The 18,524-nt window shown below is 31.5% G+C and overlaps 1 protein-coding gene across 1 annotated transcript; it reads right to left on the bottom strand.

The window, feature by feature from the left end:
• Positions 1-566: 566 nt before the first annotated feature.
• Positions 567-18,277, bottom strand: TBX1A (T-box transcription factor TBX1-A; the record flags this gene model as incomplete). Its single annotated transcript, XM_012940518.3, has 7 exons — positions 567-1,435; positions 7,875-7,963; positions 10,511-10,578; positions 13,417-13,605; positions 15,048-15,184; positions 16,794-16,930; positions 17,721-18,277. The coding sequence occupies 7 exons, from the start codon at positions 18,275-18,277 to the stop codon at positions 567-569; spliced, it is 2,046 nt and encodes a 681-aa protein (XP_012795972.2).
• Between the last annotated feature and the right edge of the window lie 247 nt (positions 18,278-18,524).

Genomic DNA, 18,524 nt, shown 5'->3' with positions numbered 1-18,524 from the left:
AACTCAAAAATTATGTTGTATTGTTTGATATTCCACAGCTCAGTGAAATAATGATTTCTGAGAATTACAACCGTATTTTTTGTCAGTTCGTACGCTATCAGTACAAGCAGATTCCTGTCATACCAATAATACGATAAATCATATCAGTTCTGAAGTTTTTTATAATAAAATAGGGCTTAACATGAAGTCAGAAAGGCTGGAGTTCGATCCCTTGAGAAAAAAACTCTCCTGTTGAAATGTTGGTATTTAGTGCTCCTTGATTTTTACTAGTTCTCAAACATAAATTACCCGAAACATATTTTGTGGAAATTAATTTATAACTCCAAGATTATAAAAGATGTATAATGTGATTTTGTCACAGCTATATTCCACTACATTTCAAAGGAACAGATGAAGTTAAGGCAAAGTCTGTATAAGTTCGCCTATGACGAACGTGAGAAACGTCATTCATACTGTATTCCCTCCATCCATTTATCAAACGAAACATCAATAATAAATATTATTATTGTTCTTATCAGATCAATACAAAGAAATGCAAATGAATTTTAAATTATGAAGTCAGTAGTTTATGTTCTAATGAAATACTTCATTTCCTCCATGACATTCTTAATTTCATGGGGATGGGCAATAGCTTCATCCTCATTACCAGGAAAATGAGAACTTCCAATGTGTTCTTGAATAATAGTTTGACAGGTCAGGTTATTCAGCTGTTCACTTACTATATTTGAACTAACATTACCATTGTCAGTATCTTTATGAATAGTACATGGTTCGGATAAACTAGAAGATAATTCTTGATGGGAGGATGAAAAAAGACATGTTTCCTTTGCAGTTTCATGAAAATGAAATTGCGCCCCACTTTCTCCATCTAACCAATCATATGAAATTGAAGATGGTTTGTATAACGTGTAAACGTTGAAATTCTGTTCTTTATTATCAGTGTGATAGAATTTATTGTTTTGAAAAGTGTCTATCGATCCATGGTTAGGAAACATTTTACTATTTATATTTAGATCTTGATAAGCATTATTCCTAAGTAATCCTCTTGGGGTATTAGCTAAAATATTATTGTCTGACTTTGTATCAAAGCTATTACACATAGGAGATGAAAGAATCCCAACTTTTTCACCTTCATTTAAACTACTTACGAAAGGTGTTTGTAAATAGTTTGAATTAAAATTAGATGTTAAATTAGTGAAGTTGTTTAATGCATGCTTAATATTCATTGATGAGGATTTAGGTTCATTAACTTGAATTTTTTGGTTATGAATACATAAACAAGGCCCAAACAAATTATCATATTCAGTGGCCGTTTTAACGTGTTTTGCAATCATTAATTGACTCTTTGGGCGTAATTTCTTGTTTAACTTTTTATCTGGTTTAACTGTGTGAGCGATTGAGTACGCTTCATTTTTCTCAGTAGTTTTTCTAAGTTCTGAAAAAGAAATTAATACATAATCTAGTTAAAAACTTACTAGTCCTTTTGAATTTCTGTTTCATGGAAACAATGAACATAAATCGCTTACCAAATGTAAATTTGTCTACTAAATTCTCAGTTGTATTCCTAATGTAGGGATTAGCTATACTCCGAGGCTGTACACTAGGAGTTCGAGCCTTTAACTTATTGGTTAAAACTCATGTTATTTAACCAAGTGACCACTGCTTCACTACAACATTGTAAGATAGCCTAGACATTTTTAATTAGCGGTCTTTCATATAATTTATCAAGTAAACTGTCAGGCGAGTTAACCTTAATGTTCAATGGATTATACTTTCAGGAAAAATTTTATAACCAGTCATCCGTTAAATAAATTACACTGAGATCGTAATCAAATACTGTTCAATTTCGAGAATGTTTGTCAAGATCTTCATCTCCAACGTAGATGAACTGCTAAAAATGTAATTGAAGTTGGTGAAATAATGGCAGAATATCAGTTCCAAAAATCTCACTAACCTTGATAACTAGTTAAACAGTGGTTTAGAGGTTAAGCATCCACTACCAAGATCAGTCGTTTTAGGTTCGACCCCCAGTGATAGTAGATACCCACTACTGATGAGTACTATACTAGGACTGAACAGTTGTCCAGTAAATCATGGCTTTCAGTTGTAATTTAGTTAGGATTAGTTTACAATTTAAACTATGATAATTACCCATGTATCAATATGTTTCACACACGCATGCACACCAGTTTAACACTGTTTACTCAATAATCCATGGTTATTCACAGAAACCAAAATCGTTCATAAAGATCAAAACAGAACGTTTCGATATTTCTATTACAACACACCGTAAAGAATCCATACTCTTGATTTACACTATATACAACATTTATCCATAACTTAAGATGAAAGATTTATTTTACTTTTTTATGACTATAATAACATTATAAGTAAATGAATCATAGAATGAATAACAAATAAGTCAGTTTCTTAATACACTTTTCCATAGAAAGAAATTCACAGTGGTATCCATTTAATGTTTCATATACTATATCTCAACAACATTTATGTATAATTCATATGTCACAGATAAACCTCGAAGCAGCGGATGGCCGTTTCATCCTGTCGTGGGACTCCTCAGCATTGCGCATCACGATCCCATATCGCGAGATTCGAACCCAGGACCTATCGATCTCTTGTACGAGCACTTAACCTCTAGACCACTGAGCCTATGTCACAGGTATAATTCAAAGTTTCATTTGAGTTAGCTAAATTAATATAAAGTTTGTACATGGTAATTACCTCATTAAGATATAAATATAAAATAAATCCATTGACTTATCTGGCCTCCACTGTTAAATTATGATAGAAAAAGAGAATGCTTTTAACAAAGATACAAATATTTCATAGTCAGTTTATTTCTAGCGTTATCACATTATATGAAAAAATTCTGAACTTTTTGATTCGTAGAATAGTACCTTCTAATTTTTATTGGTATATCTACAGTTGAATTATAAACAAAGAAACTCAAAAGTATGCTACCTAAAAGACCGGTAGGTAAAAATCTAGGTATACATCAGTGCTGTACACCAACGAAACCTAGATCTTTTCCAGTACAAGTTAAATTAATCTTAACGCTATTATGACTGGTTCGAGTGTGATAGAAATTATTTATGAAGCTTGAGTTTTGAGAACTGATTTAATCTGCTATTGTAAATTTGATGTTTTTATTAAGTTGTGTGTACATTTTGTGTACATTTTTCTCAAATGAAATTGTTGACTAAGGAGACCTAGTCAAGAAGAAAAATTAAGATTTTTTTTAGAACATTACTCCTCTCCTCTTAAAAATCTATACTGGTCACACCCTGTGGCTAAAATCTGTCAACGAATGTTCTTGGGGAAGTCTGAAGTAAAAACAATTACATGATGATAAAATTGGATGGAGTCTACTTACTCTCGAAAATCTACTATCCAAAAGTTACGTGATAAGACAAGTGGGCCTTCCAGTTTTAACTCTCCTATCAATCTTGAGACTACAGAGTAAATTGCTTATCTGTTTCTTAAAAGCAATATATTCTTAAGAACGACTGTACGACATACTTGTTTAGTAAGTAAATAACAAGATCACGAATTTACAAAAGTTTCTGGAAGGTTCAGCAAATGTGCAAAACAATTAAAATGATGAAGTATAAGTGGTTAGACACTATCCAGAAATGAGATAAAATGAATGTGCTTGAAGGCAACTAAAGACAGAGATGTCCGTAGTTTACTGAACAATCCAGAAACCAACAAACACTGAACATCTTCAAATTGCCTTTATGGTCTACAAAATAACATAATCAGTCAAGAACTATTTCATGTCGTTTACCTACAGTTAAGAATTTGTTACACAGATAAATTTCCATTGGTCAAATTTTAAATGTAACATACATTTTAAGAGATCCTAATTATGCAACCTAATTATTCTAAAAAATGGTTAAGTAAGATTAATGAAAAATCGCCAACTGAACCTGCAGAAATAATGAAGCCTTTAAATTATGACAATCAAAATACCAATCACATTTACAGGCAACGATATATGGTGACTAGCAGTGGAATCCAGAGCGAGCGTTTCGTCACATATGTAACTCGTCAGCTGGATGCACTCGAGTTCTGGAGTGAATGTCAATTCCGGGATGCATGTATATCCAGCTGGTGAGTTCCAAATAGGACGAAACACCCGCCCTCGATTCCACTAATAGCCACTATATATCTCGGTCTATAATGCTTGTGATTTAAGGTAATATCAAGGCAATCCGTACAGGATGTAAATATGTCAATAAGAGGCTGATCAATTGCATTCCTAAACACCAATGGGTAGTTTCAAGCGAACAGTACAGAAATGTACAGATCACATCTGTTTCAGGAAGTGAAGTTTATTTTCCACGTTATCTTGAAGTAACTTATAAATTTCCAACGTATAGGGTGGCACTTGTAGTTTTTTGTATGTTTTACACTAAAGTCTGGCACCCCAAAATTTTAAAACGATCTTGACACTACTTATTAGTAGCTTAATAATAAAATCTTAATAAATTTCATAGTAGCGCGGTACAACTGTAAATGCTTGCAACAGCAGTGAAATTTCGGGTATTTGGTTATCTTTATTTCAGTTTTGTACAAGCTGTCAGTAGTGAATTCGTCAACAGTTAATGAATCGCAACATATTTAAAAACTGAGAACTTAATAACCCCTGGTTAAGGAAACTTAGATACAATACACAACATAAATTTGGCAAATTTATTAAAAGTTATAAATAGTAACCTAAGGAAATTAATAAACCTAATTGATCATGTGGAGTAATAAAAAACAAGGGGGTTGGCAATATTGGGATAAAACAAAGTAAATGTAACCACATAATACTTATTAAACCATTATATTAGTTATATAATGAAACAGTCCATCGATTAAAATGGTCGGGCCACGTATTACGTATGCCCGAACACCGATTACCATGACGCGCAATGCTGACTAATGTTGGTGATGGTTAAAAGAAAATTGAGAGCGGTCAAACCGAAACGTGGCATCAGTCCTTGAAGTCATTGACCTCTGGTTTGAGCCATGTTAGTAGTTGCAAACTACTTGATCGGGGTCCGCGCGACTATCGTAACCAATGGTTGGAGACACTGGGTGACATGTCCCAGAATCGATCACAATGGGATAGGTGTATACACACTTTGTCTTCCCTTAAACCTTGAGATTAAAATTGCTTTATATATTTCTTTCTACCAACTAATTCTTTCTTCCTGTATCATACCCTTATATGCAAACTTTCTTTTATATATTACTACCATTGAAGTGACTACTTGTATGAATTCGGTGTTCATCTTGTTGTGCTAATGAAGTGTGGCAACTTGGGCCGATGAATATATGTGCCTGATTCTTCGTGTTAGCTGGCTGGCTGACTAACAATGAAACAGTAACAAGGAACAAGTATGTGGACATTCAACTCAAAGCTCAAGTTCAGGATTTTCTCTCAACTCCCTTCAGTCACCTAATATCAACTATAGTGTGTATGACTTCGAGTCATTTAAACTAGTGACCACGCTGTAACTATATTAACTGATTCTGATCAGTGCTATCGAGTAGACAAACATGGAAGTGCAAACATCTCACTCCTACAACAAGTCAATTGAGGATCGAATAACCTGATTGTAAAGTTCCAGGTCATAACATTAAATGATCCCTGTACAATTCCCATAGACTGTATAGATATTTAAGTTTACAAAGTATATCTTGAGAATAACAAGTAATTTCTGAATATAGATAAAACACTAATATTAATCTAAATGAAGAAACGATTGCTAACTAATGAGTATTTTTTTACTTTGAAAAAATATACCAGTTTGAATATGAATTGTTACTGTTAGAAAATGTAAGTGATAATTCACTTCAAGTAGTATTTAGCTTTTGGTGAGGCATATACATGGTGAAACCATTCCAAAAACAATGAACATCAAGTGACTTAATAAGTATATGACTTTCTTTAGAGTTTTCATTATTGTTTTAAATTCATTATATTTTTGAATATATCAGGAAACACTATTATTTAGTTTTCCTCGTAGTTTCTCAGGCATCATTGTACTCTGACAATATTAGTTCTAAAATAGTATCCTCTTTATTAATAATAAAATTCTGTTAATCAAGAAAAATAATGTCTAACGATCATACAATTAAGGATAGTAACAAAATATTATCAAAATTAATTGTTAAATAAATTGTAATGTTTTGTCTCAACTGAAATCAAGTCATTATAGTAATTATGATCTAATTATTATATAACTAAATGATCATCACATTCTCAATCATAACTAAGTTTAATTGGATATTCGACTATTTCAGATGTAAATAAGTAAATTATAAACTAAAAAAGAAAGCGAATGATTGTACAGTGTCATAAATTGGTTAAATCTGAAACGTTAAACTAGTAAAAACCAATTCACTTAACAAGATAAACTTCCACTTTGGGCCACCTCAATGTGTAGTTATAAGTTTACTTGCTCATGTGGGGCACGTTACATAGGCCGAAGAAAGCGATCAGTTTCCAAACGCATCTCAGAACACTATCCGGCTTGGCTCTTAAAAGGAGAATGTAAGACAATCACTAGTTCTATACAAGAGCATTTAATCAATTTTGGGCACATCGCTCCCAAGGATTCTTCTTTTAAAGTGATCTACGGAGTCAAAGAAATTACATCAAAGGGGTGTCGAATCAGTATTGTATGCACTGCTGAGGCACTGGCAATTCACAAACTCAAGCCCGAACTCTGCGTGCAGAAACGATTTGTCCAACCTCTCATCCTTCCTTGGCCCTAATTCTCTTAATGGGAATGTTTCTGTTTTTTTCTGCACTTCTATTTGATTATTATCGAATTCTTTTTAAGATTACTACTTTGCATTTTAAACTCTAATCAATTACTATCATTATTACCTTATACAAGTTTTCTTGATTATTATTCAGTCTATTATTATGACCTTTGAGTTTGTCGCTTTTCTTCATATCTGACCCATAAACGATTTTCTTCCTTACCCCTTGATTAGTACGTAACCTCATTTATTATTTATTCTCGAATCCATTTTTGTGATGCAATTTTTTCTGTCCTCCTATAGATATACATTTTCCATATAACTATTTATATGAATGTACAGCTTAAGTAAACGATTTCGTCGAAAAGAAAATTTTCTTCGCTGAATTCTCTTTTTCTTATTAAATGTCATTGTGTTCACAGCGAAAGATAAAAAGCTCCTGGATTTAAATACATGTTAGATCATGGGGGTACACTTGTAATATCATTCAGCATTATTGGTGAAAATTATCTTCATCGAGTTCAAAGGTTGAACTATCAAACTATCAAGCTGATAACTTGTTGTGCTCAGCTGTCCAACCCGTTCATAAAATGAACTTTCTACAGTATCTCAAGCTCACTACCCAAATACCAAAACTGAAATGAACAGGAAGTTTTAATTCTCAAACTGAGTTATGATGCACATAAATCATAGGTATCTACACAACTTTCCCTCTGCTCTAGACAAGGATGAACAGACTGAGACCCTGAGTAGATTCATAATCTACTTCTATTAATGGTATCCCTGGTTGTAAATTCCCACATATCACTGACCTTATGATAATATGTGAGTACAGCCGCGTATATATCTATAGTTGCCTGGCCTAACATAACTACATCTAAAGGATGGAAATAACACGCTTTTAAGTCGAAAAACTGAAATTTAGTTATTAAATCCTCTACATTTGATCATTATAGATGGAATGTAAATAGCAGTTGAACTAAGGCGTAACAAATTTCAGTCAAAAGGTCGACAACAGAATAATCTAAACTTCACAAATTAAACCACTTACTAATGTTTTGTTACTTGGATGCAAAAAAAATTCATTTTACCTGGACTAATTGTTCTTTTACGACCAGTATCATTTGTGCATTGTTCACTTCCATTTGTATCATAATGTTGCAACTGGTTTTCTATGCGACTATACAAAGAAAATAAGGATATGTCAGATATTCAATTTAATTACTGGTGCATAATAAATAGGTTTATTTATGATGTACTACCGTCTACTCTTTCTTTACTGTTTGAATCTATTTAATGTAGCATAATCAAAACTAACTGAAGTCTTCTTCGTCTGTCAAGGTATATTATCTAACACCTACTCAAATCATTTACCTTAGTGTATTGATTAAAGTATATTCCACTTTTTGTAAAAGAAAAAAACTAGATTACTCAATAAATTATCATGAGGGATTTACAGAGATTATTGAATTTTTATAAATTACGCCACCAACCGATCTTAGTTATACAGTCATTTAAAATGAAGAAGTACTGGACGGTTGTTTCGCTTCAGTGTAGGACTTCTCAACATTGTCCATCAATTACCCTATAAGGGATCGAAACCAAGACCCTCATGTCTCTTGGCAAGTATTTAACATGTAACCCCTGAGTCAGCACTCAGTGAATTACGTGTCTAAATTCGACCAGTTACCGATATTGCGCAACTATCGTTCAGTGTCACTGGTGAGCAACTACCACTCATCGACATGGTTGAACTCCACTGGCTATAGTTTCTCATTAGAATTCCAGGGATTAACTCTCAAAATTAGTACTTCATGGTTTTTGAAAGTTGTTTGACTGAGATTAGTACATGATGTAAACTAAAATAAACACAAAAATAAAATGGTTATAAAAACTCCAGAAAGTAGATAGCAAACTTTACTTCCTATCCACAATGAAATTATTTTCATGTTAAAGAATAATTGAGTATTTCGTACACTAATCATTTTTGTAGCTATGATCCACTTATAAAATTATATATATATATATATATATATATATATATATATATATATATCACTGTGTTGACTACTTTAGAAAAATTTTACACATATAGTAGTGTGTTAAACAGTCGATTAAGTATGCTTTTAAAATAGTTTTCATTGTTAGAGACTCATTGGAATCTAGATTATATTGGAAAGCTATTTTGTCTTAGTTTCATATATTTTATAAGTGTATAAATGTCGCATTCACTTTACGTGTTCATTTAGTTGATATTTAATTGCTTGAAATTTGTCAAGTTTAACCAGTTCTAAAATGATAGAGAACGGTAGTCATCTAAAGTTATCTATTAGTTACTGTTAAAATCTTCACTAACTTGAAAGATCATACCTTTCAACCATCTTGTAATTCTATTCATGGAGTCAATTAAGTATGATTATATTCGTAAGAAAATATCAAATATATTTTGATTTCTGAATAATATTGCACAAACAATCATATAACAACTTAGTGAAATCTGAACAAATAAATTTGTAGATGGAACTGATTACAGGATAATCTCAGTTGAAGTGTGGACTACTGATGAGTCCTGTACTTCAGTGAAACAACTGTCCAATACCCCATAACTTTTGGTGACACCCGGATGATATCGTAAATCATTGACAAATACTACCTTCAAAATAAACTAGTCTCCACAATACCCTCTTATATATTGTAGTGAATATACTAGTATTTGTAATGGTATATGTAATTAGGAAACTTTAAATTACAATGCTGTAGAGAAAAAATTTCAGTGACGTAAATATGACAATATAGTAATTGTTTAGCCTAGTTTTCACCTATGTGGATTTGTGGAACAGCATAAGAAATGTACTGGAATTTCTTGCTTTTCATGTGTAGGCAAAGAATAAATTCATTCTCACACAAATGTACACAATTAAAAGTAAATATAATTACTTTTAAAAATCCTAAGCATCAATAATATGGACAAATAATTGGTTCAGAGATTCTCAAAGATTTAGAATTAGAATTCTTTACAGATCGATATCAACTGGAGACTCCTTAAAAAAACAAGTGGCATACGACATCTATTTTATCATCGCGTGGAACTTCTTAACATAGGGTTCCCATGATCCAAGAACCGACAGACTTACATTTAGATTACCGAGTTGATTCAAACTTTCAAACTCAAACAATTCATAATCATATGATTACATAGGTAAGTATTTATATGCGAAGTTAGGCTTAATCTCAACTGTTTCTATGGAAACCTTGTTTCTAGTTTACTTCAAAGTAATTTTAGTGGAAATACTTTCTTAGCTAAAATTTTCTAAACAGATGAATAACTTTAAGTTTACTCAAAAAGTATTTACTCAAAAGTTTAAGATGCATTTTTTATTTTAACAGTTAAGTTCATGAGTCAATTAAAGCTAGACCACCATGGAAAACCTGGAAGCACTGAACGGTCGTTTCGTCCCAGTATGGGACTCCTCAGCAGTGAGCATTCACAATCTCGCCTCGCGAGGTTCAAACCCAGGACCTATCAGTCTCGCACGCGAACACTTAACCACTAGACCAATGAGCCGACATCCAACTGTATTAATGTCTAACTTCAATCAATCCACGAAGTTGTGTTGTTAGTTGCCATTTATAACATTGTAGATAAATTAATCACTGATGTTTTTAAATCTATCTGTCATGTTATATCTAATATATATAAATGGAATGATATTTTAATTTAACTTACCAGTTATCAGGATCACAATCACGAAATCCTTTAGCAAACGGATTACTAGAAATTTTCAATTGTGTCACCTGAAAAAATTAATGAAATTATTAATTTGGTAATTGGGTAATATTTTAAATTCACTTGGTGTTGTTTTACTTGTATCTTCCCATTGTTATTTAGGACTGCAATTGATCAGTCTCATGTTGGCATATGTGCATTCTGTGCGAATTACCTCGATATAGCCTTAAGTCACAAGCTTTTTAAGCAAAGATGGATGGTGAACATCAACTCTGAGATGCAGGTACATCAAGCTGATGAGTCCGAAATAGGACGAAACACACGTCCTGAATTCCACTGTTAACCACTATCCATCTTTGCTTAAAATATATAAAATTTTTAAAAAAATAATTTAACATTGAAAAGTAGAAATCGCATTCATTTACTCGTATCATGAACTCAGTTTATTTTATTGTTTTTTGACAATAAAACCACTTTTTACAAAGTTACCAACAAGAACCTGATAAAATCTTAAAGATTTTGTGCTCATTAGTTAAAGAAGAAGAAAAAAAAAATACATTTATATCTCTATTCATCTTTTTTCTTAGATTTTATGTATTCTTATCTGTACGGTATTAAATAATATGAGATTTTATGTTCAATGTTTCTTGTAGAATACCTTAGATTTTTAATCGTAAATTATTTAGATCAGTTAAGATGATTTAGATAAACCAACTGAACAATAAGAGTATTCTTTTAAGTAAATAAATCAATAAATAAAGGTCATTTAGATATATTTTGTTTAAAGAATTTACTTTAAAGAACAACATCAGTTTTTCTTTTAAAATTTTTTTTATATTTTTAATTAACATTTATTGGAAGAGAAAAAAAATATCAAAAAATATACAAGCCATATGCTTACATCTTAAACCATGCGAAATAAGTAAAAAAAAGAGGTTTGGTCTATTAGAGATTAACTACATTTCATTTAGAACTTAGATACAATGACCTATGAATAACAATTTTCTATTGTCACAATATAAACAGAAAATTATTTTTTTAATAGTACAGTGAATTTGTGTTAGTAACTAGATAATATCTGGGCAGCATCATTGATGAACAGGGTGGATCTGATGCAGATGTGAAGGCGCAGACCGGCAAAGCAACAGCAGCATATTTACAAGTGAAGAACATCTGGAACTCAAAACAACTGTCAACCAACACCAAGGTCAGAATTTTAAATACAAATGTCAAAAAAATGTTCTACTGTATGGGGCGGAAACTTAGAGAACTATGAAAGCCATCATCCAGAAGAAACAAGTGTTTATTAGCAGTTGTCTACGCAAAATACTTCGGATCCGTTGGTCAAACACTATCAGTAACAACCTACTATATGAGAGAATAAACCAGATCCCAGCGGAGGAAGAAATCAGGAAGAAGCTCTGGAAGTGGTTAGGACATACATTGAAGAAAGCACCCAACTGTATCACAAGGCAAGCCCTCACATGGAATCCTCAAGGCCAAAGGAGTTGAGGAAGACCAAAGAACACATTACGCCGAGAAATGCAGACAGGCATGAGAAGAATAAACAACAATTTGATAGAACGAGAAAAGAAGGCCCAGGAGAGAGTGGGTTGGAGAATGCTGGTCGGCAGTCTATGCTACACTGTGAGTAACGGGCGTAAGTAAGTAAGTAAACTCGACAATATACATGCATTGGCTGATTCATTTAGTACTTATTTTCTAAAAAGTTAATAGGTGTATAATCAAATGAATGAAGACCTTCATGACTTTTTTTCATTTTAACATGCCATCATATTTAAAAGTGAAGTACCCTAAACTGCTTTCATGGTGTATGAACATCTCTGATAGATACTGTCTAGATGAACCCAAGTTACCTAGTTTCTTGTAAATAAATGTTAATCCTTTCGTTAAACGATACCCCAAATGACATTTTTCCAATTTGTATTTCTTCACTGATCTTTGCTGTTATCTAACTGATTATTTACATTTAGTTTACTTATGTTCCAATGTCTCCCAAGCTCATGTGTTTTTGCTAGATATAGAGGGTTGTCCTACTTCAAATTTATATTTCTAAACGTCAAACTGTTCCCAAGTTTCTATGTTTTCTCTGTTTTCCATTGTCTAAGGGATAATTTTTGAAGCACCTCATGTCAATAGTCCGGTTTATTGAGTTCGTATTAGATCCTATTTGTATTAGATTTCCTACAATGAGAAGTTTTACATTTTCACGTTAATGAGAAAATCTCTCGAACTGATTTAAGCAACCATGTTAAATAACAAGAATTACTATTGTCAATAAGTCTTGGATGGTTTAATACCGTTTTATTTCTATTCTATTATTTATCATATTTGAAATTTACCTTTATGCATAGTTTTTTTAATCATGGAAAATATTGTTCTACAACGTTAACTATAATTTTTCAGTATCGATTCATATGACTTTCAACATTGAATCATATTTATTTCTGTGTTAGTGTTTTTCATAGATATATAATTTTGCCAGTAAAATAAACCGTTAATTTAGTAGGCTTAAGTCAATAATTCAATTTTCACAACTATATAATATACCCTAGTGCGTTAGAGTAATTTTACATTGGTTTTCAGGAGAATTGGACACCATCTAGACCTTCATGTGACAACCCAAAAAGTATAGATCAATCCCGTTTAACAGGAGAGACAGACACCGCCCAGGCTTAACTTGAGCAGTACAGCTTAATCCAAATTACTGCAGTAACAGAAATAACATTCATAATAAACATTTTGTTTGATTAAATATGTTCGAATAGGAAGCGAAATTAAATGATCAACAACTTTACCGAAATAATTTTAAATAAAAAAAGAAATATGTAAACATAGAGATTAACATAAGTAAATAAAAAAACAATAATAATAATAGTTATTACTCGGTTATTCTGATAAGCGGTTACAGCGAAAAATTTTGTCTCTGGAAATGTAAATGTTCTCTTCATACATTTTGATGAATTTGCACAAAATTGACTAATTTCTCGATTATTTCTCATAATTTCATCCATTTCATCCGCAAAAATCACATGTAATCTTGTCTGATATTTATGCATTGAATTTAATATTATCTAATGAATAGAAAAACAATAAAATGTCGGAAATAATGTTACGAAAGAAAATTACGCATGCTATGTTAATGACAACCGTGTCTAGTGTGAGGCAGTTACTCACTGAAGACAATGGAGGATAGTCACGAAATATCGTGGATTGGTTGAAGTTAGACATTAACAGTGCTGGATGCCGGCTCAGTGGTCTAGATGTTAAGCGTTCACGAGCGAGACTAAAGATCATGAGTTCGACTCTTGAGTGTGTGACCGTAGCTGCGCACTGCTGAGGAGTCCCATGATGGAACGAAACGGCTGTTCAACGCTTTCAGGTTTTCAACGGTGTTCTAACATTGATCCATTCACAATCTCAATCAAAATGAATAATGACTGACAATAAAGATCTTGGGTCATGTACAACCTCATATTAAGTAGTAGTCATGAATATTGACTGGTGAGTTGACTTCCTCTGTGTAATCTAATCTCAACATTTATCACTTTAAATACCACAGTGCTTTTAATCATTGACATGCTCATATGTAACAAACATCTCTTGTTTATTAACTACAGGTAGTTATGATATCTTGATATTGCTATTTGATATTATAAATATAATTTATGTTAAAATATATTTGTGCGTTGCTTCATTTCAATGTGATATATTTCGTATTTTTACTTTACTACACGAAAACTCTTATAACACTAAAAAAGTTAAAAAACCCATCTATCGCCTAGAAAATAATCCAATAGAGTAGATATTATTACTGAATAATATGAATGAAATAAATAAACGTGATGAAGTGATATTAAGTCATGGTAAAACCAATAGACTGTATACTCATATAAATTGTCATTTATTGAGGTCTTATTTCCAAATTCATTGAGTAAATCACTTACAGTTTCCTCACCATCATGTATTTCACAATTATTTATTAATTAAATGCTTAGAATAAGATAACTAATATTTTACAGTCTATATTCATACGATTCAATAATTCATACCGTACTTTGATTGTTTCATCTTCAATTATTTCCAATTAGGAGTAATATTAAGAAAGAAAATAAGATACATTCGAAAATAAGTCAGTATATTAGTGTCTGATTTTAACACTGAATATACAATCATTAGTGTAAAAAAAACAGTGGCTTAAATCGAAAGAAATAATCATCTATAGGATGAAATTGAAAGCATCCTTAATAGAAAACCGATACACATGTTCTCAAATAAAAAAGGTATTGTTAAAAAGGAGTAAGTGATGTAATCAGTTGTACTTGTTAGTCGCAGTATTTTAATCCCACGATATTTACAAGTTGTACTCACACAATGCACTATTGATAGTATTACCCAATTAAGATCTATTCAGTACATGATTATTAATCGATAAAAATAAAACTTATAAAAAGCCAATAGTCAATCAAAGATTTTTCTGTTTTAAAAAGAAAACCTTAAGTAAATAAACACTTACGTGGCCATTTTGATCAAATGGATTATTGGTTAACTTTAATTTATCAAATAATATCGCTTGACGCATCCAATACGTCCCACTGGCTATTCCATCTGGATGTAAATGTATTCGTGGTGTAATTTGTGGATCACCTTTACCTAAAAAATTCATCAGGAAATGATAGTAACTGTGATAAATTTAAAAATTCGGTAGTTTTATACAACAGATATGTTATAGTATCTGTTGAGCAGTTAAAAAATAAATGATTGAGTAGAGAGTTGAAGAGACCTTTAAATTTATACTTTTACATAACTGAACGACTTTAGTTCAATAACCGTTGAAAACCAGGGAGCTATCTCGTTATAGTACGAGACTTCTTGGGTGTCTATATCTACTAACCTACTAGGGGTCAAATCCACGATCCCTAGGCTTCGAGGCGAGTGCTCCATCCTCAGACTACTGAGTTAGCACAGACTGGTTTATATGGTTCATTCACAATTTAAGTCAATAAATTAACAGTCCAGACAAGTCAGCCAGAGTTGGCTATTTGAAGAATCTAATTCTATGTATAAATCGTTAATTTCATTTTATCCAATAGTATGCAGTATGTTCTAGTTCTAGTCCTGTTATTCTGATAAAATCAAAGCTTGAATGAAGTACTACGACATATCTCCAGACATATAAATATATACAGATCCCATAAAAATTCCTTTACAATAACCGATGCTTGGTTAGCTTCTTCCGAATAGTTTCCAAACAATTATTGTAGATTAGTTTTTTGTAAGTTGTTGATGATAGGAAGAAATTTTTGTTTTGAATTTGTGATTATGCATCGCAGAGTAACTTTAGCCAGACAGTCACCGAAAACCTGAGAATACTGGATAACAATTTCAACCTAATCTAAGGCTCCTCATATAGGCTAGCCAAGACATTCAATGGATCGAACCCAGGACCATCAAACTACTTGATGAGTGCTTAACATTCAAGCCACTAAGTTGGGATTTATTGGTTTACATTTCCAACTTCAGTTGATTTGCCATACCTCGCAACTGACATTCGATCCCATTGGTGATATTTCCCTTATTCCCAATATGGTTAAACGCCAATAGTCATGCCTTCTCTATGAAATTCCGGGAATCGTCTTTTGAATATATTCAGTAGGTAGTAAGTTAATTATGTAGAATTTTAAATCATATAAACTCTTTATAGTGAGAAATTATAAATAAGAAATGCTTAAATGTTTTCCTATATAGTTGTACCTTGTACCATCAGTTATACAAAAACTCTAAAGATATATTTGTACTTAACAGTCATTATTAACGTTCTAGAAATAATAGACTATATTTGTCGAATTTTGTAAGAATATTGAAATTTTCCACTCATGAATGTCAAATATGTATGTGATTTTCTAACAAAAAACTTGACATAACACAGTTTAACAAAACAAGAACAGTGTTTTACGTCTGAATAACCTGAAGAATATTTAGACACCCAATGGTTTCATTGGAGGATCCAGCTGTTCATTACTCCACGTTTTTCAGTGGCTTTCCAATTAATATCAATTAAAGATGAAGATTATTCTGATATTGTATAAAATCTGTACAGAGCCAATTTCGTAATTATAAATCATTTACTAAGACTCTTCTAAGTTACTAGTGTATAGAATTCGCTTCAACAATCGATAGAGAAATAATGAGATGTTTAGTAGGAAAATAAATAAAATAAGTGGATAATGAATTATCATTATAAAGGAAATAGTCTACTCACCTGCATGAACCCAAGTTGAAGTACGAAATGAATATCGATAACGTTTCTCATCACATGGTATAAAATCCAACGCTAACATATAATGAGCATCAGGTATTAATCCAGACAGACGAACATGAAAATTTGGAAACATTCTTCTGTCAAAATATTGAAATAATTTAATAAATATAAGTAATTATCATAATAATTATTAATCAATCTTTACTTTGCTCTAAATATCCTCAAAACTACTTCCAAAGTTTAAATGTCATACATTGGGTATTCTTTGTGGCATAATAGTTTAATGAACTGAAACATATATAGAACAAATATGAACTAAAAAGCCTAAGAAAATCGTATCACTACAGTTTAAGACCTATCAATACTGCATAATCCCAATCACAGGACCGAACTTTTGACCTTGCTTCTTGGCAAAAATTGACATGATTGAGTCACTGAGTTGAAGTTTGTTAATACAAATTTTAAACATTAGACAATTTTTGTTACAGACTATCGTCATCCAACGTTTGTAACGAACTACTGTTGTACTGTTGATCTGACTTCACAGACTGCATTGCCAAATGAAACTCCTTAAAATGTTTTTTAAATCTTTTCACCAGTTGACAAATAATTATTATTGGATCGAATAGTTTTGTGAAATGATGGAAAATAAAAATAACTCAAGTAACAGAACTGACTAGTGATACCCGGTATTCAATTGTTATCATAATCGAATCAATTTGTGAGATAACCGACCTTCAGAACATGTCGAATTTCGACAGATGTATCAGATGTACTGAACTTTGATACATTTCACCCCCTCTCTCTCTCTGTACATATATATATATATATATATATATGCCTTCATTTTATATCATCAGTACTGTTATAACTATTATACTAGTAAAGTAAGATCTGAAGTTTTTTTTTACGTAATCGTTGACTAACCTTCCACATTTGGTCACAATCATCTCAGTACCTAATCGATCAAAACTTTCCCATAAAGAAGCATTTTCAAGTGTAACTGATATATTTTTTATACTGTTCAATTTCCACGCTTCATTATTTAATACGTAATCAATAATATCATTATTCGTCTTCGATCTTATACTTTCAATAAATTCACAATTTTCATTTAATCTATTTACTGGATTAATAATGACATCGACAATATTACTATTATTGCCAATATTCCAAGAAGATGTATCAACAGTTTGTTTATTTATTGATATTGCATCAATTGATTGATCATTTCTTTGATGATAAGTAGGCTCATAATAATCATAATTAGAATAATTATAGTAATCTAAGGTAGGTAATGAATCAAAATTTGAACTAGTTGATACACAACCGAATAGATAAGTGTTTCCAATACAATCAGATTTAACATATTTATTTGTATAATCACATTGGAGATTTGTAAATGAATGTGATTTTTCAGCATCAAATTGTTCATTATCAGTTGATTGAAAATTATGATTATTATTATTGAAAGAATTAAGCATCAGTGTTTCTTTTCAGTTTTATTTATTTGTTATTTTTCTATTTTGTTTACTTGATTACTTTGTTTCACAATGTATTGTGATCATTTGCACATGTGGTTTTGTAAACAAAATTTGAGAATGCTAAATGTGTCAAACTAAACGCCTTAAAATAAAAATAATCATCATCGTTATAATAATAATAGTAATCGGGATAATTGGCAATGAATAAAGATACATGACACTGTAGAGCACCAACGTATAAAACATT

The sequence above is a fragment of the Schistosoma haematobium genome, chromosome 4 (assembly GCF_000699445.3).
Source record: "Schistosoma haematobium chromosome 4, whole genome shotgun sequence".
NCBI classification, from domain to species: Eukaryota; Metazoa; Platyhelminthes; class Trematoda; order Strigeidida; family Schistosomatidae; genus Schistosoma; species Schistosoma haematobium.
This window is presented reverse-complemented; position numbering and strand designations above follow the sequence as displayed.